This window comes from Trachymyrmex cornetzi, unplaced genomic scaffold (assembly GCF_001594075.2).
Source record: "Trachymyrmex cornetzi isolate Tcor2-1 unplaced genomic scaffold, Tcor1.1 scaffold147, whole genome shotgun sequence".
Taxonomy (NCBI): domain Eukaryota; kingdom Metazoa; phylum Arthropoda; class Insecta; order Hymenoptera; family Formicidae; genus Trachymyrmex; species Trachymyrmex cornetzi.
Genome location: NW_017296059.1, coordinates 4,602,182 through 4,624,376, shown reverse-complemented (window position 1 = coordinate 4,624,376; position 22,195 = coordinate 4,602,182). Strand labels below are relative to the sequence as shown.

General features: G+C 33.4%; 4 protein-coding genes and 1 pseudogene across 4 annotated transcripts; 1 reads left to right on the top strand and 4 right to left on the bottom strand.

Moving 5' to 3' along the window:
• The first annotated feature begins 1,440 nt into the window (after nucleotides 1-1,440).
• LOC108757627 (uncharacterized) lies at nucleotides 1,441-16,498 on the top strand. The gene is made up of 10 exons (XM_018502095.1): nucleotides 1,441-1,545; nucleotides 12,044-12,159; nucleotides 12,269-12,376; nucleotides 13,312-13,728; nucleotides 13,893-14,093; nucleotides 14,168-14,298; nucleotides 14,376-14,534; nucleotides 14,665-14,934; nucleotides 15,170-15,421; nucleotides 15,686-16,498. The coding sequence occupies exons 2-10, from the start codon at nucleotides 12,051-12,053 to the stop codon at nucleotides 16,022-16,024; spliced, it is 1,986 nt and encodes a 661-aa protein (XP_018357597.1). The 5' UTR covers nucleotides 1,441-1,545; nucleotides 12,044-12,050; the 3' UTR covers nucleotides 16,025-16,498.
• Nucleotides 16,499-16,894: 396 nt separating this feature from the next.
• LOC108757584 (hemK methyltransferase family member 2-like) lies at nucleotides 16,895-17,603 on the bottom strand (annotated as a pseudogene).
• A 41-nt stretch (nucleotides 17,604-17,644) lies between these two features.
• LOC108757704 (uncharacterized) lies at nucleotides 17,645-18,942 on the bottom strand. Its single transcript, XM_018502208.1, has 2 exons — nucleotides 18,593-18,942; nucleotides 17,645-17,960 (listed from the first exon to the last, which is right to left on the bottom strand). Exons 1-2 carry the CDS (start codon nucleotides 18,772-18,774, stop codon nucleotides 17,693-17,695), a joined length of 450 nt encoding a protein of 149 aa, XP_018357710.1. The 5' UTR covers nucleotides 18,775-18,942; the 3' UTR covers nucleotides 17,645-17,692.
• Nucleotides 18,943-20,321: 1,379 nt separating this feature from the next.
• Nucleotides 20,322-21,058, bottom strand: LOC108757804 (HemK methyltransferase 2). The gene has a single exon (XM_018502403.1). The coding sequence runs from the start codon at nucleotides 21,055-21,057 to the stop codon at nucleotides 20,425-20,427; it is 633 nt and encodes a 210-aa protein (XP_018357905.1). The 5' UTR covers nucleotide 21,058; the 3' UTR covers nucleotides 20,322-20,424.
• An 84-nt stretch (nucleotides 21,059-21,142) lies between these two features.
• On the bottom strand, nucleotides 21,143-22,070 carry LOC108757805 (SNAP associated protein). Its single transcript, XM_018502404.1, has 2 exons — nucleotides 21,828-22,070; nucleotides 21,143-21,473 (listed from the first exon to the last, which is right to left on the bottom strand). The coding sequence occupies exons 1-2, from the start codon at nucleotides 21,998-22,000 to the stop codon at nucleotides 21,161-21,163; spliced, it is 486 nt and encodes a 161-aa protein (XP_018357906.1). The 5' UTR covers nucleotides 22,001-22,070; the 3' UTR covers nucleotides 21,143-21,160.
• Between the last annotated feature and the right edge of the window lie 125 nt (nucleotides 22,071-22,195).

Genomic DNA, 22,195 nt, shown 5'->3' with positions numbered 1-22,195 from the left:
TAAAAGATTTTAAATATTAAAGAAAGGGAAGTAACAAGAGCAAATTAAATTTAATTAAATTATTAATTATATATTGTAATATTATTTTATCCATTATGTAAAATCATTTAAAATTCTCGCTTGTTTTGTTTGATAACTGTCAATAGTCAGTTTTAATATGTTTCAATATTATATTAAAGAAAAGTAACGAGAGTAAATTAAATTAAATTAAATTATTAATTATATGGCAATATTGTTGTACTAATTAAATCATTTAAAATTCTTGCGCGTTTTGTTTGATGAGTGTCGTAGAATCATAGAACGACGTTCATCGCACCAAGTGCATAAAAAAAAACAACTCCTTTTTATTACCTCATTAATTCGAATAATACGGTTGCTATGTGATTACCATAGAATACCATAGAAAAAGTTTCAAGGCACAGTTGCGTAAGGATCGTTATACGATCCATTTACCATGTGAATTATAAACGAATTCAGGACGAACGAATTAGGTCATGCCCGGAAACTTCATTTCTTCGTCGGCAAGAGAAGGAACATCACTCGCGTATTTCACTCGCGTGAAAATATAGATTCCCAAATTAAGGACTATTCTTAACTACCCGGAAAATATCGCGTCGTCATCTTGTCACCTTTTAAGGGCGACGAATATCCTGAACATAGAAATTCATATATTACCGTCATTATTCCCAAATATGACTCAGAAAAGTCACTTTCCTTAACAGAACGACGTTGAATCACCGATAATACCGAGCAGATAAATCATTTAACAGGTGTTCATCGATTTGCGTTTATTTTGTGGAGCACTTAATCAAACTCTTATAGAGGATACGCGGAACTATTTTTACGGAAGAGAGTATTCTTAGTCTTTCGTCGATGCCCCAAATTACATTTACCTCGTGATCAAAGTTTATATTGTTATCTTTATACCGATTAAATTAAATGAATTAAATTAAATGAATTAAATACTGATATATATCCGATCCATTTATCTCTATATATCTTGACGTAATTAACAATTATTAAAAGAAACATATCACAAATGCGAGTTCAAAAATAATATTTTATATCACATAAAATTTCGTTTATCTTTTTCATCCCCCTTAGAATGTTAATTGCTAAAAACTATAATCATTTACGATTATAACCAAATACTTTTATAATGAGAGCAATACAAGTAGAAAAACATACCCATTTTCATGATAAATTTGGTGATTGAAATAGGTAGGGCCTAAACTTTGGCAGAATTTCGAACATGAAATAATTTTACCTAATGCAATTTCGTCAACAAGTACTTTTTTCATCTTACTATGATGATAAAATTACAGCAGACACAGTAAGAGAGATGGCACGCTCTTTCTACAGAGTCTACCTAGGTAAGGGGGTACAATACCTATATAAAGCTTGAATGAAGATGCTCCCAGCTATTCACTCTCACCTTTCTCATAAGCGCGCGCACAACGCAAATCTTCCGGCCGAATCGCGAAGGAAGATCGACTTTAACTACCTGGTGGCAATAATTTTCCACGGAAAGGATTTCACTTACAGGTGAGTCTCAACTTTTAATATTTATTATATATTGCACACACACACACACACACACACACACATATATATAATAAAAACACATATACATTAAGGAAAAGAAAAGTCAATCTAATCTTTGAATTATTTTATATTCGGTGTTTAAATAGAATGTCTAACATATCTCATTCATCACTTTTCTACACAAACGATATATGCATAAATTTATTTATTTTATTATTAGAATATGTCTTAGATATATTCTAATAATATAAAATAAATAAATAAATATAATAAAATAATCTTAAATATATTTTATTATTAGAATATATCGTTTAATTATTTTCGTGCTTACAATATGTTCAAATGTAAGTCAAAGCGTATTTATCAATTTGATAGCAGACAGCATTGTAAATGTTAAGTAATAAATTGAGACGATTGCAAGTCATTCCGTACTTCTTATCCAACGTATCTATAATATTAACATTAACGGTATATTTCGTAAGCAGTGAACGTCTGCATTTTTGAAGATTATTCGTAGATTTCGTAGGAGAGATCAAGATCCGACATAAACAAATATTTTTTTAATAAACTTGTTTTATTCGTCGCGGGACAGTACTTTCCTTGAACGTATACGGTGTCAAAGTCGTGAGCGAATTGCAGTCGAAGGAGAAAAGAGAAGCGAGTGTGAGAATCATTGTGCGAGAGTGAGAGTGAGAAATGATGATTGCTCGTTTTGGTCACCGTATCCTCGAAGAAAGTGAGCACACGTGTGAATATATACATATACATACGTTGCGAGCACGGCACGCACCGCGCACGATGATGGTGCAGAGATTCACTTGTTGCACGCAGATGTAGATATACGCAGATGTCGAGGAATTCCCCTCTTCTTATTTCTCAAGTGGCTTTGACAACAAACAATCAAACATATCAAGTATCAAAAAACAAACCGCAGGTTTTTATATTCAATTGTAATAACCACTTTTACCTTTTGTTTTATGTACTTTAATTAAAATATTGAGTAATTTAAATTTAAAGTTAAACTTCAAAATTTCTCAAGTGCTACTGACAACAAACAGTCAAATGAATCGAATATCAAAGAACAAACCGCAGGTTTATGTACTCGGCTGCAATAATTATTTCTACCTTTTTTATATATTTTTTTTTTAAATATTGAGGAATTAAAATTTAAAGTTGAACTTGGAAAATATATTTACGTGGCAAATAATTTTTTTTTTAAATCACAAAACAGGGTATTAAAAACTACGAAAGACGACAAATTTCTAGTATTAACTATACCTTTCTATGAAAAGATTCCGAAACCACCGGAAACAATGCTGAAGTTCAAAAGCAAGTATATTTTATTTTCCATTCGCTACGTGGGAAGAAGATAAAATCATATTGCTTGTTCGTACAATAGTAAAAGTCATTCCGCATGTCTTCCGCACAAGCTGACTTCGTTCAAAGATACGGAAGAAAAAATGATTATTGGAGTTTTCGTTGCACACGCCTCGTGACATTTATCTTCGCGGATTAGACGTTACGAAACGCACGAAGGAACAAGAAGAGTTTGCGACACGCTTAGTCTCTACTGAATAAAAATATAAACGTGGTGATGCAAGACAAGGTCCTAACCTCTTCTATATTAAGAGTTATGTCATTATTACTTGTATTAATATTAGCAATTATTAATAATCTATGAAATTGACGCCATTTGTCCGTACATCACACTTCCAATTATGAAATTTGTAATGGATTGAGATTACTACATCTAAGAAGAAAGAAATTTATCCACAAGTTATTCGTGTTAAATAACGCGATTTAGGAATATAATGAATACAAAGAATTACGAAACACGCGCTATATGTAAATCCTTTAATAAAATTCCATATAAATTCTCTAATAAAATTCCTGACATCGTATGAATTGATTGACAGAGAAATAATATTGAAATAATGAGAGAATAACTGAAAAGATATTCCTCATATATTCTCTAATGCGATATACATTGCATATATATCTAATTTAATATTTTGTACTTTGATTAATCGCGGTGAATAAAGTAAATTCCTAGAAAAAGAAAGTAATTTTGTTTTCGTGACAATCGATGACCTACTTTGAAAACACAACTTCCAAAAAGATTTCTGCTCCAGATGCATTATTAAAAAAAAATCTTTATAAAGCTATAATTTAATTGTTATTAAAATATGTCACTAATTTTATTACAAAGTAATGCAACTAAAATATCTATTTTATTGAATAAACATTTTAAACAAATTTTTTTTTAAAGAAAAAATTTGTAAAATGTTCTTTAAAAAAAATGTTTGGCTTAATCGCATTATTAAAAAAAAAAAGATCTTTACGAAGCAATAACTTAACTGTCATCAAAAAATATATATATCACTAATCATTTTATTACAAAATAACGTAACTGAAAATTTAAATTTTATCGAATAATCATTTTAAGCAGATTCTTTTTGAAGCAAGAAGTTTCCAAAATGTTTTCTACAGTGAGTTGTCAAAATCATCTTGTAACATTCATAACTTTTTTTTTTATATCAACATTCTTACACACACGTACACAGTATTGACATCCTTTCGCTAGTCACGGTACTTAAAATGCGTTTTCTACAGCACTACATAATAGTAAAGACACGTGCGTGAAGAGTTTGACAAAAAAAAAGAGAAAAGAAGGGGATCTCACATATACACATATGAGATGATAGAAAGAGAAAGAGAGAGGGATAGAAATAGAAAAAAGGAGAAATAAGGTGAAAGAGAGGATAAATCGTTCTCGTACGTGTGCAAAGAATATATTAAATGTCAATGAACGAGCTTGAAAAACGCGCATGCCTCACCATCCGAGGAATTTAACAGTAAAGTTCACGCTTTCCCAACCAAGTGTACCCACGGGGCACGTTTTTGCGGTCACTTAAAAATTCGCGAACGTCATTTGTCTCAAGACAAATAATCCCCCGGCGCAGAATTCACAGCCGAATCTTTGAAACGGATGATCGTAATATTTTTTTCTCTTGAACGGGACGGTTATTTCTTTCTGAAACGCGGAGAAACCCAGAGGAGCTGATAGAGTGCGTAAATCATTCGGTGAAGGAAAATGTGAAAAATGGCGTATGGAAAAATGATGAAGATGTAAGATTTCGAACACGGTCAAGGTGTTCTACTCGCGCGACTTTTGCCATCGCTGAATGTCCGAACAAAAACTTATTTTCCCGACTATCGCGCATTATACGAAGTTACGTATTTGGAATCGCCGACTGCTGGCATTGATGCGGTAGAAATCACGCTTGTATCACCTCGGTGATTTTTCACTGTCAACACGGTCGATTTCAGCAGGTAGGTCGGCATTCGCCGATATGTACGCCGATGTATAAGGAAATCGATGTCCCCGTAACCCAGACCTATTGGACGTAACAGTTTTCACTACGTGAGTACAGTGAGTCCGCGCCGGTCGCAAACCATTGGTCGCTGTGTACACTTAAATCGTTCCGTCATTAGCATCATTCGCACCATTAGCGCCCAGCATGAATAGTTCCTCTCTTGATATCGAATTTAATTTAATGTGCTACGAATAATTTTGCGCTCGCCGAAATATTGCGCGTTTCTCGGAAGGATGCACCGCCATAATTTCATCTACCATCTGTCGTTTATACAGTATCGTTGAACAATATCGACCTCATTATATCGTACATATATGCATATAATATAAAGAATACAGTGAGTGTGCAAAAAGTATTTATATAGAGAGAAGATATCTTTTTAAAAAACCCTTTTCTTAGAAAGTAAACATTAATTAGCAATTTAATAAAGAATAAAATAGATCGTATGGTTTTCGAAACCATACGGTTTTATTTTACCTAAAAAGATGTGTAATATTATAATTAAAATATATTATCTTAGTAACAAGCAAAAATAAAAAATGGTATTATTTGAATCTACCATCTGCCGTTTATACAGTATGTTGGACAGTATCGATCTTATTATATCGTTACATATAGTATAAAGAATACAGTGAGTGCAAAGAGTATTCGTACAAAGGAGATATCTTTTTAAAAAACTTATTTTTAGAAAATAAATATTAATTAGCAATTTATTATTAAAATATAAAATTTATTGAATATTTCTCAAAATTATTTCACCTGAAGAGATGTGTAATATTTAAAATATGTTATCTCAAAAATAAACAAAAATGTAGAATTGTATTATTTGGACACACAAAATATTTGTATAGTCGAGAAATTTAACTTCTAAGAGACCATAAATATGGTTCTTTTCGGAAACTTTTCTGTTTACATTAGAACAGCGAACGCTACTCATCGTTAATGAATTGTTAATTAATGTTTATCTTTAAACAAAATTTTTTTTACGAAAATCTTCTCTGTACAAATACTTTTTGCATTCACTGTATGTACCCAATTAAAAATCAGATGTTATCTTTGAACAGTGAGTTTTTAAATTAAATTGTCGCGAATAGAAGTAGTTCAAATAATTTTAAAACACCAGGGAAATATTCACGTTACTTGCATCATGCTAAAACTTTAATGCAAAGAAAATTTCGCTTCATATCATAATGAAGATAATTCTACATCCTTTTAGCGTACGCTAATATAAAACAACCACGCAGCCTGAGTTATCGTAAATAATGTAAAGCTAATTATTTCCCAAGTAAATTACAAAAAAATTTTAATATTCTCTGTTACCTCAAATTAAAAATATTTTTTATATTAACAATATTAGTTCGACTCGTAATTCCCGTTCGATGATCGAGCAGTCTTAATACGCATCAGATTTAAAGTCATAATAATCTCGACTATAGCCCAGTTCCATGATTCCCAGGACACGTTACGAAACCTCCATAATAAACGAGTGCTGTCCCGTCTCGTTATTAAAATGCCGACATCGACAACAAAGCGCCCGGCGATGTGGCGAGGAGGAAACCGCAGCATCTCAAGTGCATGCTACACTTGCCTAATCGCGCGACCGCAAACAGCAACGTTACGGCCGGACTGCCTGCGCAAAGTTACACGAATTTCGCACAATTGCACGACCGACGCGGGGACGCAGACGTCAAGACAGAATGTTTCTTCGAGGCACAAATTATGATATTCTAATATGCCGACGCGGTGCCGGTGTAGATTTCGAAAGAATGCACCTTCCTCACGTAGCACCGACAGCGAGCAAAAGATAGGGCATGGTATTAATTAACGCGTAATTAGTGCTGGTACGTTAATTTAATTTTCAACGTGATGGGGACTTCAACTAGATCGAGAAAATCCTACCGATGTATATGTATTACAGCGTGATATTGTATTCGCAAAATTACGGCCGAAACGAAAAATGAGACGCACGTCTAAATCCTTCGCGATTCGCACGCGTCACGAAACCGCAACAATTAGCGGTTCATCTCTCAATAACTTAATGACAACGTGGGTATCAATTACACGTTGCGCGTACAGCGATTACTGAATACACTGAATAAAAGCGATGACAAATATTATTTTTTCAGATATACAATAAGAATGGCGTTTATCAATGGCGATTTTCATCAACCTTAACCCTCAATTGTACGCGAAAACAATACTTTTGTTGAAGTTATGAATTATCTAAAAACTTAGCTAATAAACTTTACTTGGACTATCAAAATAATTATATAGAATGTTCTAACTGATTGCTAGAATGTTAAAACTTTTTGCATCATTGTCACCAACATTTGAGCATTCTATATAATTATTTTAATAATCCAACCAAATTATTTTCATATATGTATCTAGCTAAATTTTTAGACAATTCAGCAAAATCATTCTTTCGGTGTAGATGATGGAGCCTCTAAAACTTCAGCCACTTATTTATATAACTACTTTCTTTTTAGAAAAACAAAAAACTAGATTTTGTGCACATTTAATGCTAAGAAATACAAGAAAATACAGTGATAAATAGTAAATAAAATGGAGTGCAATTCCTCCTTTTTGTTTGTAGAAGTTCTTTATTGAAAAAGATTGTACTACGTAATCTACTATTGTGTAATGTCCAAATTAAGAATTAAACAGGTTAAATATGTCGCTTTTGCATGACTCTATCATATTTTTCATATTCGAGAATATTGTGCTGCGAAATTAGAAGAGAAGGTGGTATTATGGCCTTTCTAGATATAATGTTTCTTCTTAATATCTCTACTATTAGATGGCGAATTCTAATGATTATTTATTGAATCATATTTATAAAATCATTCAGTAATCTCCCCTTATATTATGATGCTATTATGCATAACAGCTGGTATATTATAACCTATTTTTACTCTCAAGCATTTTTTAAAGCACATTTTTGCATTTAATTATACATATTTCTTCATTCTTCTTAAACCGCGTATCAATTAGTGTATTTTGCAACATTAAACAATATAACTCCAGCATTCAATTACTAATCTAATTACTTTTTTATTTTCGAGGTTTTCATATAAAAATAATTATTCAATAAGTTGATTGTAGCACTACATTCTAATTTGTAGTTCACATATCGATACTATAAATTTTTACTGAGTAGCGGAAAAAGTAATCTGTTTTTTTAAAACCAAATTTTAATTTTTGCAGAGGGACCATATTATCACTTCTATCTTCTTTCTCTTTGATTATACAGTATTGCTATATTCTTATAAATAATATTTTAAGTAATAAATATTTCATAATTTTGAGCTTAAAATCGATTGAACTACACTTTAACGAATGTTTGAATTACTAAGTTTTAAATTTAAATATTGATTAACAAAGTTAAAATAATTTGTATAAAATATAAATAATATGAGGGGCCATAATAGTAATACTTCTCCTCTATTGCTATAAGATAATTCGTTTTCATGTAAATCGGGTTATCTTAATGGTTTATCTTGCCATCACACTCTCTACATGTATTTGTAATTGATTAAACCTAATTGGAATCTCTGACTTGTGTAATCGAATGAATCTCCTGGTATAATTATCACGAATTTCTTTCTCATACTTATTTTCGTAATTTAATGTATCTATCGTGAGACTCGAGAAAATCTTCGCGTACACGCATCAGTTGCTATAAAATAAAAAATCCTGGCTCAAAAATGTGCAGAATGACATAAAAAAAATATAGTAAATAAAAAATTCAAAGAAGCAAAAATAATGAGAATTTTAAGGAATTAAGTATCTCTACCTGGCTAATTTAAATATGGAACTAAAACAGGGTTGCTATAGAAAATAAATTTTAAAATTCCTTGACTTTTCCAGGTTTTATAATTCAAATGAAAATGGAAAACTTTCCAATATAAAATATGTAAATTTTAACACATTTAAAGTCAAGAGTTGTAGGAAAATTAGCCTATATTATTAAAAATAACGCAAAAAAAGCTTAGTAGCATACTAAAATTTTGGGTGCAAATTCAAGCCAACAAAGAATAAATTAGTATAGGAAAAAAGAATGCAGTTACGAAAAAGAGCAATCAAATAAAAATACTGAATAAAATATAAATTTTAATTATTTTATTAAAATCGTTTAAAGTGTGCAAGTTTCCAACATATTTCATTATAAACGTCAAATATAATATTAAAAAATTATAACAATTATGTGGAACAGGAGTAATTTAAGGAAATTGTAAGCAAATTTCCAAATTCCAGACTTTTTTACATTTTTCCCTTGACTTTTCCAGGTCTGTAGCAACCCTGTTAAAAATCTCAGAAAATTAAAAATCTACAACGTTATTGATCAACCAAACCAGAAAAGAGGAAAAGCACATTAATTTATCTGATTTATCGATCGACAGAAATATCCTGCGATAGACGATTCTCGCAATGCGTACGTAGGTATGTTCCAAGGAGAACACGTGTAAAAGCAAGCACATGCCTGCCGGTATCTATACGTCCCTCTAACCGGCGCTAGGTACGACTTTCACCTTTCACCTTGCTTAAGCACGATTCCACTGTTGACTTCTCGATCTTTTACCCTACCGATCACAGCATCCGACACAGCATCGGCGCTTGGATGCATCGGATCGTATGAGTGCGGGTAGGAACCAAAGGCGGCCGCGTCACGATTCGGTTTCACTAGCGGATTCATGGCATAAAACTAAGGCGATGGAAAGCATCCGTGCATCCTTGCATGGATGCTTTCCCGTGCCTTCTGTAGGTACAGCATCGGATTAACCTTTCGATTTCAAGTTCGTGTATCGAGATAATGACGCTTATTTAGGCGCAGGGCCTGAAAGAGAATTCACTAAATCACGAGGAAATCATGCGGAATTTGCATTTCGCATATAACACTACAAATGAGTAATTATCTGTCAATTCGTGCGAATGACTGAATATCATAATACGTGTTCTATCATTGCTGCATTTATTATATATATTCCAATAATTATTTTAATACAATGATTATCATTGCATGAATTGAAATTGTTATTTATTTATTGTAACTGTGAATTTGACTGAATTAAATATTAAAATTTTAATCATGTCATAATTGATAATGCTATCTATTTTATTCACATATTAAATTATAAATTTCAATCATGCGTCAAAAGAAAGGTTCTGCATGAATTTTCATTTATAATAAATAAAGGGTTTTCTGCAATAATCAAATAAATCCATTTTTGTTAATCTGATGTCCAGCATTTTCTATTAGTAGTACCATATCGTTAATAATTTTGTTCCGGCAAGAAAATAAAACAGAATACGAGAAATATAAGAGTTTAATATTTGCATAGGATGTTTTTATTAAGAACAATTTCTAACATTTTATAAATAAAATGTAAGAATTATTGTTCCGTACACTTAATATTTCCTTTTTCATATTTATTAATGTTTATTATTAATGTTTAAAAAAATTAATGTAGAATATATTATAGGATAAATGATAGCAAATTTTTCCAAGAAGCAAACACAAGTCCAGAGGTTTTTATTTTTTTTAATGGATTTTCAAAATATTTTTTTTTTTTAATTATAGCCTAAAACTTCGTTTTTATATCTATTCCTATTGTATCCGTTTCCTCCAATGTAGATAAACTTTAATCGCGATTCAACTTACTTTTCATCGTTTTCTAATCCTTAGAATTAGAAAAAGATGAGGAATAAATTGAACCGAGATTAAAATTAATCTGCATTAACAGAAATAGGAATTATATGTTCAGAGAAATATAGTACGCTTATGGTACAATAAATGATTTTTTTAATTTTCTGTTTCTTGAAAATGTAACATTTTATACATGTTCCATGAAAAATCTTTAAATATATTTTATTTGTTTTATACGAGACCATAAAGAAATACGACTAAGCATGCGAAGAAAACCCGTGTTTAAAATTAAAATAACGAATGATGTAATATTAATGAAAATCTCTATGAAAGAAAAAGAATGCCATCTTATCTACATAAATAAAAGCAGCAACATCTGAATGACCAAAAATACATGATTAAGTGTTCGTGAGTGTATAGTCATAAATTATACTAACAAGGTGGTCTAGAATTATGAGACATGTGAGACAAGACAGCGCGATTATACCGCACGTAATCCGCCCTGACGAAACACGCCGCTAACACACGCTGCAGCACGTGAGAAGAGATGAACAATAATGGAAACGACGTCGGCTCTAAATTAAAAGACATTTAGCGATCGCGATCCAAGATTAAGGAACGAGCGCCATTATACTCGCACGCTAAATTTTTCACTAAAGCTCTGTTGAAATAATTGCACGCGGTTTCTTCCTTTTTTCTTTCCACAACGATTAATTTCGCCATGTTCTGGGACCTTGGAGATCATCCAGCTAGTTGCAACTTGCCGGCAAAACAATTATCTGTACAGTCATCGCGTTGCCGAAATAATGCTTGCCTGGTTTAATCCTTGCAAGAAGGATGAGTTTCATTCGCGTCCGCGATTCGGAACCTTGGGTATTTCACTGAGCAATTACGGTCCAATTAGAAAACCACCGTGGTATTCTTCGGCGATGTTACTTTCGAAATTCTCGATGGATACGGTCGGGCTACGATAGTCGTTCTTTGTACAATTCGCGCATTCCGACACGCACATGGAGACCTTGAAGAACGCGCGCTTAAATGTACAGATATAACGTGTAAACAACGATTTTCATAATCGACGACATGGTTTTTCATGTACCGTCCCAGAACACGGAAACCCAGACCTTGAGGAGAAATCACGCGCGCGCCTCCTCTCGCAATAAGTCATCCCGCTTGCACGGTGACGTCAACTGTCAAAAGCTGCGATCATGGTCATATAGATTTCATAATGATCACTTTCTACTTTCGACGAGGAAACCGGTCTACCGCCATCCGCGACTCATCATCCTTGGGTAAACCTTATATTCCTGCGAGTCAATGACACTTGACCCTCACAACGTCGAAAGCGATTTCGCGCGGGACGATTATTTCTATTGAAGAAATTCCTAACGAAATTGAAAGTATTAATATAGCGTGAAGAGAGAGGAAGAGATAGAGAAAAAAATGCTGTCATTAACTGAAATAAAATTTACAGGCCAAGGATGAGGCACATCGCGGCGATTCTCGTCGTCGCTCTCTCGGGTACAGCGGTGTGTGGCCAAGACTTCGGCGGACACGCGCTCTTTGTGAGAACCGCAGACGCGGATCCCGGTAAGAAAAATTCTATAAGTCCGCCTTAAGCACAATCAGCGAACGAGAGAGGCGCTATAATTGTTGTGGTGATAAATTGATCACAAACGAATGGTTTAAAATTCATTAGCACACTCGAGAGTCCAACGGGCTGCTGCCTCGGTATCACCGGCAGACGTGATGGCGCAAAATATCCTAGAGTGGATTCAAGGGATCTACCAGCAGGGCACACGTAAAAGTAGGTTTCCGAGTTTCGTCGACAGGAAACGGCACGAAGCCATCCTTGTCGCAGTACGCGCATATTAACGAGTATTTTCTCATGATGATTGAATTTAGCTGCAGTCTAACGTTGCGCGCTGATTTATAGACAGTTCAGTGCCGCTGATGGTCAGAGATGGACGCTATTATGGATGTGTATTGCGCAAAAGAAAGCTGCGACTATGCGCAGCCAATACCGCCTCACCAATTTAAATATTATAGATGCACAAAATCATTCATCCATAAACACGCTATGCTATTAATCAATCATTTTAACGTGACATTTAGAAGTCACGGAATTAGCTTTATGTTCGACGCTGGGATTGGCTTTGATGCACGTTTGTTCGAACTGACAATAAATCGTTTTCTCTTACAAAGCATTAAGTCAATGCACTCTTAATTAACTCTTTAGAATATACTCTCTTGTTTTCTTTAATTAAAATTCAAAGAGACCGATCAACACTAAAATTGATCAATGTTCATGGACTTCGATGGCATTATCGATAGCTTTAATGTAAAATATAAGTACGTTTTTTAATATTATGAATGACAGTTGCTTCCCAGTCAATAGTAAGTTTCAAAACAATTAACTTTAATCCATAGAATTTTTAATTTATATAATACCTTAATAAATAAATGCCATCAAAGCCATCGAATGTTTTTAATAAATCATTCTCTTTTATGCAGCACTAAAGTCAATATATTCTTAATTAACTCTCCAAAACTTACGCTTTCCTTTACCTTTTGTTTTTTTTTAAATAAAACTTAAAAAGAATGATACATATATAAAACTGATCGATCTTTATGGACTGCGATGGCATAATCGATAACTTCAATAACAAATTTTCATTGGTGCCATCGTAGTGTTCACAGATTACAAAGGAGTCTCACTTTTGAGCTCACGTATTTTTACAGTTCGCCAGCAATCGGATGCGAATGCATACTTGCCACCCTACAGCACTCAACGACCGCCTGAAAAACCCCGACCTTTCCAGGCCACGAGTTCTCAACAAAGTGATGTATCAGGCTATACCCCTCAGCGACCATCGTCGCTGTATACTCCGCCAAATATTGGTTACTCATCATCTGGGCAACCTTCCACGCCATTTTCTACTCCAAGACCGAACCAACAACCTTCATCAACGTACGTGCCGCAAGGCTTCAGAGGCTCCACGTCCTACAACCCCCGACCGAGTCAACCGTCGTATTCCAACGCGGGCTCGTCGGCCTTTCCACCACTGAATCCCCCGGAATCGTCGTCCACTTATCTACCGCCGCAGCCACCGCTTTTCCCATCGACCAGTCCAAGACCTCCTTCTGAATCCACGATCGGTAAGCTCTTTGGTGCAGGTACGGGTATACTCAAAAATCCAAATCCAAATTGAAAATGTTCCAAAAGCATCTTTAAGTATATCATTAAATAATACGGCACTAAATAAATCGTGCACCAAATCAATCGAAGATTATCAGCATTATGCCATCTGAGTATTTTTTAGGAGTCTCAGGACCCTCAGGACCAACCCCGACAAGAGGCTATCCTAGTTCAGGTTCAGGTTACCCTACTTCGAGCGGGGGATATTCGACTACCGAGAGACCGTTCCCTCCCTTTACTCCACCAAGTGAAACTGGAACAGGTGCTGTTACTGTTGGAGCTGCTACAGGGGAAGGCCCTCGAACTACTGAAACTGGAACTGGAGGTACGTATTTGTGTTACAGCCAGTGTAACATAAATGCAAAATACATGAAAAAATAATTTGATTTTATTTTTCAGAAACTGCTCAAGCTGAGGACGATCTCAGTCATCCCCCGCATATTCATAATCTCGATGTCCAATGCAGTAAGACAATGATGACAATCAATATCGAATTCAATCGCGCTTATGACGGCATTATTTATTCTAAGGTAAGAGAGCGTGAAATAAAACAATCTCTTGCACAAAAAATTACAGATAATAATGTATCGATTTTGTCTAATTTTAGGGATTTTTCATGAATCCGGAATGTACCTACGTAAAACAGAATTCAGGCTCAACAACATACTCTTTTACGGTGAATCTGGAGTCCTGCGGAACTCAGTTCATCAACGATTTCGAGGGTGAAGCTGGTCAAGCGTATTTGGAAAACGTCCTCGTATTACAAGTCGGTGTCGAACTAACTAAATTTATTAGCTTGATTTTCCACGGGTTTTATTTGTTACATTTAGCTCCTAAAAAATCACATGTGATAGAAAATAATTAGACTTTGAAAAAAAAAATTCTTATTGCTAAAGAATGAACCGGGTATACAAGAAGTCTGGGATACGATTCGAAGAGTACGATGTCTCTGGGAAGGGAACATCAATAAGGCCTTAACGGTGAATCTCTCAGTAGATATGTTGAATCAAGAAATCGTTACCTTTAGTGGCGATACTGCGACAGCTAAATTGGATATTCAAATCGGTAAAGGACCTTTCGCACCAGCAGCCGATGGACTCGTAAAGATCGGAGAAACAATGACTTTAGTAGTTTCCGTAGAGGGCGATCCTGGTTTCGATCTCCAGGTACGTATTGAAAACCATCTTATATGCATAATGATAATTCATTAATAGAATTACATGTTCCAACATAAAAAAATGTATAGATGTAATTAATTCACGAATATATATACATACATATATATATATATACACACGAAATAATCATTTTTCGACGTATTCTACTTTAATTTTAAGATTACAAAATTTTTATTTGTTACACGAAATATAAATTAAACAATTATTTATAATTATTTTCAAGGTCCGTGACTGTTTGGCGCGAGACGAAGCCTCAACCAATATGCTGCAGCTCACCGACGAAAGAGGCTGCATTTTGAAACCGAAACTGTTCGGTGCCTTCCAAAAGACAAATGATACCGGCAATACAGGTGCTTCCATTATCGCTTATGCGTTCTTCCAAGCCTTCAAATTCCCTGATGTTATGGATCTATTCATCGAATGTAATGTCGAACTATGTAAAACTAATTGCGAACCTTGTCCGGAAGCGAATCAAGTAAGTCACAAAATCAATATTCAAATGTAACACATTATATATAATATTCGGTAAAATTATCGCATACATTGAAATTAACACATAATGTATTTTAAAATCATCATTTCTTATGACGACTGAAAAAAAGTTTCTTGTGATAATTTATAAAAGATTTTGAAATATTCGAAATTATTCTAAATTATACAAAATTCCTTATTTCACGAAATAAATCACACTAAAAAAACTTTACAATTTTTCTCACATATTATATATAATTTATTTTAGCAAATCGACCCGGGAAGACGTCGCCGCTCGATAACATATGCACCACCGTCGACCAACTCGTCGAATGCGATTCTGTTATCAGATCCGGTTCGTGTTGGGCGACGTTTCAAAGTGATTATGTTAGATGACTTAAGTACAGCATCCAGCCAGATTCTGGAAAGTATGGAGGAAACGGCTGTCGAGACGATGACAAAAGCGAAAGAGGTTTGCATGAGCAACGGTGGATTTTACACTACCTTCTCTCTTATGTTAAGCACACTCTTCGTCGCGACCATAAGCGCGGCTGTGTTATATATTAAGTTACAACGAACTCGCAGACCAAAATTTGTGGATTCGTAGAAGGGTATTATTTTTATAATACCTTTATCGTAATAATACCAAGAAAGAAGTTGCGTAGAAAACAACAAACGCGTGCCAGTAATCAAATAATAATTTAAATGATAAGAGAGATGTTACTTTATCGCTTTATAATCATTCAATCGCGAAAAAACTGCTGAAGGTAAATATTTATACCAAAATTTTTGAAATAACTGTTATTAATAGTAGGCAAAGAAGTTCTTCCAGCTTATTGCTTTTAAATATTTATAACTAAATTTTAATGAAACGTTACTCTTATCCACACAAACATAGAAAATGTATTCTGCTCAATAGCAGAATAGGAAAATAGCCATATTTATACATCAATCTATAAACATCTAACAAACTACTCGTGCCGTCTTCAAACGACGAGAATGCTCATTTTGCATAATGCTTGAATACCAATACATGGTATTTATTGCGATAATTCAATACCATCATAATGTAAATCTTAAGTACTTGACAATAAATTATATTTGTAAAAAAGATTATCTCTTCTTTTAGCTTTCTTTTACCATCTCCTTTCTTAAATGAACAATTACTACTAAAGACACGATAAAAGTATACATAAATAAGGAATCAAATTATTAATTACGAAATATATTCTTATGCCTGTAAATATTAATTGCAATTACATAATACATAACGACAAATAATACAAACGATGTTACAGCTATCTACAAACAGTGCAATATAATATGATTCAAGTAAATGAAGTTTATTTACCTGTAATTTATCACCATAAATATTAATTAGATTTATAGCATTGTAGATTTATAATCAATACCTTTTTTCTCTTCTTATAAAATTAAAATCCTTTAAAATGTCCTGTGGATGTTATATCTCTGACATCTAGTGATAATTTTTCGTTTCCTTAATTTTATGAAAATGTAAAATGGACAAATGCACTGTTCTTATTTTTCATTCATGAACAACTTCATTAGACATATTTAATTTTTTAAAAGCGCTCAATATATATTCAGAATCATTTTCTTTGATATATAATAACTAAATAAAACAATCCTACATTTAATAAGGTTTTGGGAATAGTAGTAAATACCTGTTTCATAACTTGTCTACCATTTTTACCACCAACCTAAGTTTTGAATACGAGTCTATTATCTACTACTTCTTTATTTTTTGTAACTACATAGGGAGGATTAAATAAAATGTCAAATGTATATTTAATTCGTATGCAATCTAATAAATTCGTTTGAAGAACATATATCTTGACTGAATTAATAAGACTACTTCTTCTCATGCCCAACATGCATCAGAATTTATATCAATCATAATAAAGCAAATGTTATGTTATAATGTCTGTTTAATGCCATTTCCAACGCCGTGATAACTATATTATTTATCTCTAAACAAATCCTTAGCTTTATCATGTACAGAACCTCTATCTGTTTTCAGAGCATCTATCAAAAGATACAAATCTTCAAAAGAGTCAAACTGTACTGAACTCTTCCATATCGAATAATTTAACTATACATATATTAAGATCTCCATAATTTATAAGAAAAAATGTAATAAAATCTTATACAAAACTTTTATTCATACAAACGATTATTTATACTTTAATAATAATTTGGTTATATCTTATCGGTCATAGATTTAATATAAAAAATTACTGCTACTTATCAATCTTTAGCTTTCTTCTTTATCTGTTTCGATATTTGTGCCGTTACCTGCAGAATTAGTATGTAGGAATGTTTTTTGTTTGGTCTTAGAAAGGCCATCTTGGTATAACTTATTCATGTACTTTTTGATATTTTGCAAATCTTGGCTATACATAACGATGTTATGTTCAGCTTCAACTAGTTCAGCTTCATTTACTATGAGCAATTGTAATACTTCGTTGACTTCTTCCTGTGGTAAGGATTCAATTTGTTCCATTAGCTCAACTTGACGTATCCTGCAAAAAAATGATAGTTATGTAGATAGAAATCCTATAAACTCTTGATTTTTATGGACAATATAAGGTCTAATTTTTATTTCTGTACTCTCTAAAATGATGCATATGGTGCAAAAAGTTAAAGTGAAACAAATATAAGTTTGTTTTATTTCAACTTATCGTACTGTGTGCATCAGTTCAGAGTACACAAATAAAAAAACAGACCTATAATGTATCGAATGAGTGAATAAAAATAAATGTTATTTTATTTGATTATTATGGCTATTTTCCTTTTACGAAAAATGATCAGCATAAATGTGTTGTTCTATCTTTCCTGACATTTAATAACACTAACAGATAGAATAATATTTGCGTCTCTCGACTGTGCCTCCTAAAAGGAGAGTGTAGACTTTGTCCTGCAGAAACATTAGTGATCTGTTTATCCAAATACAGTGAACGCTAAGGTTAGGTTATCTTTTTAACTAATTAAGAAAAGAATAACGTGACTTTAGCATTCATCGTATCTGAATTCACGTTGTTGCAAAAACTCCGTGTTGCAGAGACAAGAACATATAAAACGCGACAACACATTGAAAAAGTTTACCGTTCATGCATGTGCCTTGCAATGAATGTAACGAGAAAATTATGATTACCTTATAGTGCGAATGCGTTCATTCAGAAGAAGTAGTTGGTCCTCCTGGTTCTCTACATGTTTTAAGTGGAACTTCATGAAATTCGTGGACTTTTGCGAAAATCTCACAGAATATGTATGAACGAAAAAGTTATCTATCTCGTTGTCGATCGATGTATTGTCACTCACTGTGTCCACGCTCATGTTGTAACAGTTGTAACCCTCGTATGACGCAATAAATTTTATGAGCCAACAGCAGAAATAAGTCGTCTTTAATTCTCTCGATAAAAGTAAATGTCGTTAAAAGTACAATTATAGTACAAATATAGTAAGGGTGATATTTCATTTGTTTTTGTCGTACGTCAAATTTTTCAAGCCTGTTGATTGGCTATGGAATGGAAATATCCGAGGACCTCTCTGTTCTGTACACTTTGGCTGCGTTCGGAAACGTCGCTCAGATGCCTCCGATTCATTAAATGTTAAACAAGGACAGATGATGAATCCGAGGCATCCGAGCGACGTTTCCGAACGTAGCCTTTGTCGTACGACAAAAACACACAAATAACCTTATGGATAGCGGATTTCGACTAGAGCTGCGTTCCACTTAACGCAATGCTTGCGAGCATCGTTTATCCTTATTTAACATTTGATAAAAGACAAGGATGAAATGATTCCGCGAGCGTTGTGAGCGTTAAGTGGAACGCAGCCTCATAATCACATTTGAATCGGAGCGGCCCTGCGCACAATAAAAGGAATAAGGAATTAGGAACAAAGAATAATTTTAACCTATCAGAAATCGGATACATCGGAACACACGGTTTCTGATAGATTAAAATCTTAATATCTATTCCTGTTTTCCTAACTTAAGGGTTGCAGCGCAAAAATCAAAAATGCCAGGAAATAGTAGCGCATAAATCAAAGAATTGTTTTGCATAGTCAGAGTATTTAATTTTGCGATTTTAAACGACTTAGTGTTGAATATGACTGTTTGTTCCAAGAGAGAAGTGCCTTAAGGGCTGCAGCGCAAAAATAAAAAATGCTTGAAAATAGTAGCGTATAAATAGTGCATAAATCCTGTGTATTTAATTTTTTAAATCGTTTGTTTTTAACAAGTGGGGGGGCTGACTGATTGTGTGCCTACTCAGCCCTCCACAAAAAAATTTTTTTTTTTAGCTAAACGGAATGAGCGCAAAATTTTTTTTTGCGGATAGTGCATAAATAGCGCATTATTCCATAATTTTTTTATTAAGATTTGGTTATGTGGGGGGCCAGTTATATAGAGAAACCTGAGAGAGGACTGAGAGTCAGCGCGGATAATTAAGCGCAAGTTTTGATCTTTTTAATGTAAAACTTGCGCTTGATTAGCCGCGCTTATTCATTATTTACGAAAAAAATGTGTTTAAAGCCAGAATGATTCTTACAATCATTCTAGGAGGAACTCAAGTTCGGTGTGAAATTTGTAAAAAGGATGTGACTTCTTTTTTTATCAGCTTCTACTTATCATCTTTCTAAAACGAACAATTATTGCTAAAGATAAAAGTATACGTAGACAAGGAATTAAATTATTATTTTACACAATATATTGTTATGCCTGTATATATTAATTGCAATTATGTAATACATAACAATGACTTACAAATAATATAAATGTTACAACTATCTACAAACAGTGTAATACATGATTCAAATAGATGTAGTTCATTTATCTGTAATTTATCACGATAAATAATAATTACACTTGCAGCATACAATCACTGAAGTAATACCTTTTTTCTCTTTCCATAAAATTAAAATCTTTTAAAATATCTTGTGGATATTATATCCCTGACATGTAGTGCTAATTTTTCGTTTCCTTCACTTTCGAAAACGTAAAATGTATAAATGTTCTCCTCTTACTTTCCTTTCATGAACAATTTCACCAGACATATTTAACTTTTTGAAAACGCTCAATATATATTCAGGATTATTTTCTTTTATAATAACTAAATAAAACAATCCTGCATCTGATAAGATTTTGGGAATAATAGCAAATACCTGTTCCATAACTTGTCTACCATTTTTACCTCCTGCCCATGTTTTGAATACGAGTCTGTCATCTATTACTTCGTTATATTCTGTAACTACATACGGAGGATTAAATAAAATAATGTCAAATGTATATTTAATTCGTATGCAATCTAATAAATTCATTTGAAGGACATCTACATCGACTGAATTAATCAGACTAGTTCTTCTCGTGGCTCTACATGCATCAGGATTTATATCAATCGCAATAAACTCAACATTATGACGTTTTTTTAGTGCCATTGCTAAAGCTGTGATAACTATGCCAGAGCCACTACCTATCTCTAAACAAATTCTCGGCTTCATCGCATGCAGAATCTCTAAATCTGCTTCCAAAGCGTCCACCAAAAGATACGAATCTTCAGAAGGCTCATAAACTGTATTGAGCTCTTCATCAGACAGTTTAACTATTGGGGTCTCCATAATTTATATAAGAAAAAATGTAATAAAATCTTATAAAACTTATAAATAATCATTTAGTAACAATTTGGTCATATCTTATCGATCATAGGTTTAATATCGGAAATTATTGCTGCTTATCAGTCTCTGCTGTAGCTGGTTCTTCTTTATCAGCTTCGATACTTGTGTTGTTATATGCAGAACTATTATCTAGTAGTGTTTTTCGTTTGGCAGTACTCTTCTCAACAGCTTGATGCACCTTATTCAAGCACTCTTGGGTACTTTGCAGAATATTGCTAACAATAGTAATCTTATGCTTAGCGTTAACTAGTTTTTTTACATAGGAATCTGTGTCCAGCGGATACTGCAATGCTTCGTTGATTTTTTGAAGTTCCTCTGTTAGGGATTCAATCCGTTGCTTCAACTCAATTTGACATATTCTATAAAAAATAATTTTCGTATGCAAATCAAATAAACTCTTAATTTTTGTATGCAACAGAATTTATAAGTGAATCTATGAATGAATGAGTAGATAAAAATAAATGTTATTTTATTTGATATAATGACTACTTTCCTTTCAAGAGACGCGGTCGACATAAACGTTATCTTTTTTGACATTCAATAATGGTGGCAAAGATGAAATGATACTTGTATGGACTATGCTTAAAAGGAAAGTGGTCTGTCCTACAAAAATATTGCAGAAACAACAAGTATACGAAGTGCGACCGCGACATCGAAGAGAAGTTTATGGGCATACGCCCTGCAACGAATCGCGACGGAAAAATTTTGGGTACCTTGTAGCGCGAATTCTATCATCCAGTTGGTCCACTGTAGGTTTCAGAAGGCTCATGAGACCCTCTGTTAATGCATCTCGCGTGGGATTTTCGCAAAAGTCATCTATCTTGTCATCGATCGATGTATTGTCGCTCGCTGTGTCCACATCCATGTTGCTACCGTAATACGACATATACCATACGATGTGAGGTTAGGTGCGGAAGATTAGAAACGGTGAAGACGCACCCATAAATCTCGAACGATCAGTGACTGGCTCATTCTCGTTTCGAGATATATCGATGATAATTTGATTTCCAAAATTTTAAAAGGCAAAATTACGATTTTTAACAATAGAAAGGGACCGAGGCAAGTAATTTTGTATAAAAAA

Bases quoted from the DNA above. Each gene is read 5' to 3' on its own strand.
- LOC108757704 (XM_018502208.1), bottom strand. From the start codon at position 18,774: ATGAGCGTGGACACAGTGAGTGACAATACATCGATCGACAACGAGATA. The intron at 17,961-18,592 runs GTAATCATAATT...ATTTTTTTGCAG, and splicing joins GAACGCATTCGCACTATAAG to GATACGTCAAGTTGAGCTAA.
- LOC108757805 (XM_018502404.1), bottom strand. From the start codon at position 22,000: ATGTCGTATTACGGTAGCAACATGGATGTGGACACAGCGAGCGACAAT. The intron at 21,474-21,827 runs GTACCCAAAATT...TATTTTTTATAG, and splicing joins GATAGAATTCGCGCTACAAG to AATATGTCAAATTGAGTTGA.
- LOC108757627 (XM_018502095.1), top strand. From the start codon at position 12,051: ATGAGGCACATCGCGGCGATTCTCGTCGTCGCTCTCTCGGGTACAGCG. The intron at 13,729-13,892 runs GTAAGCTCTTTG...AGTATTTTTTAG, and splicing joins TCCTTCTGAATCCACGATCG to GAGTCTCAGGACCCTCAGGA. The intron at 15,422-15,685 runs GTAAGTCACAAA...AATTTATTTTAG, and splicing joins CTTGTCCGGAAGCGAATCAA to CAAATCGACCCGGGAAGACG.
- LOC108757804 (XM_018502403.1), bottom strand. From the start codon at position 21,057: ATGGAGACCCCAATAGTTAAACTGTCTGATGAAGAGCTCAATACAGTT.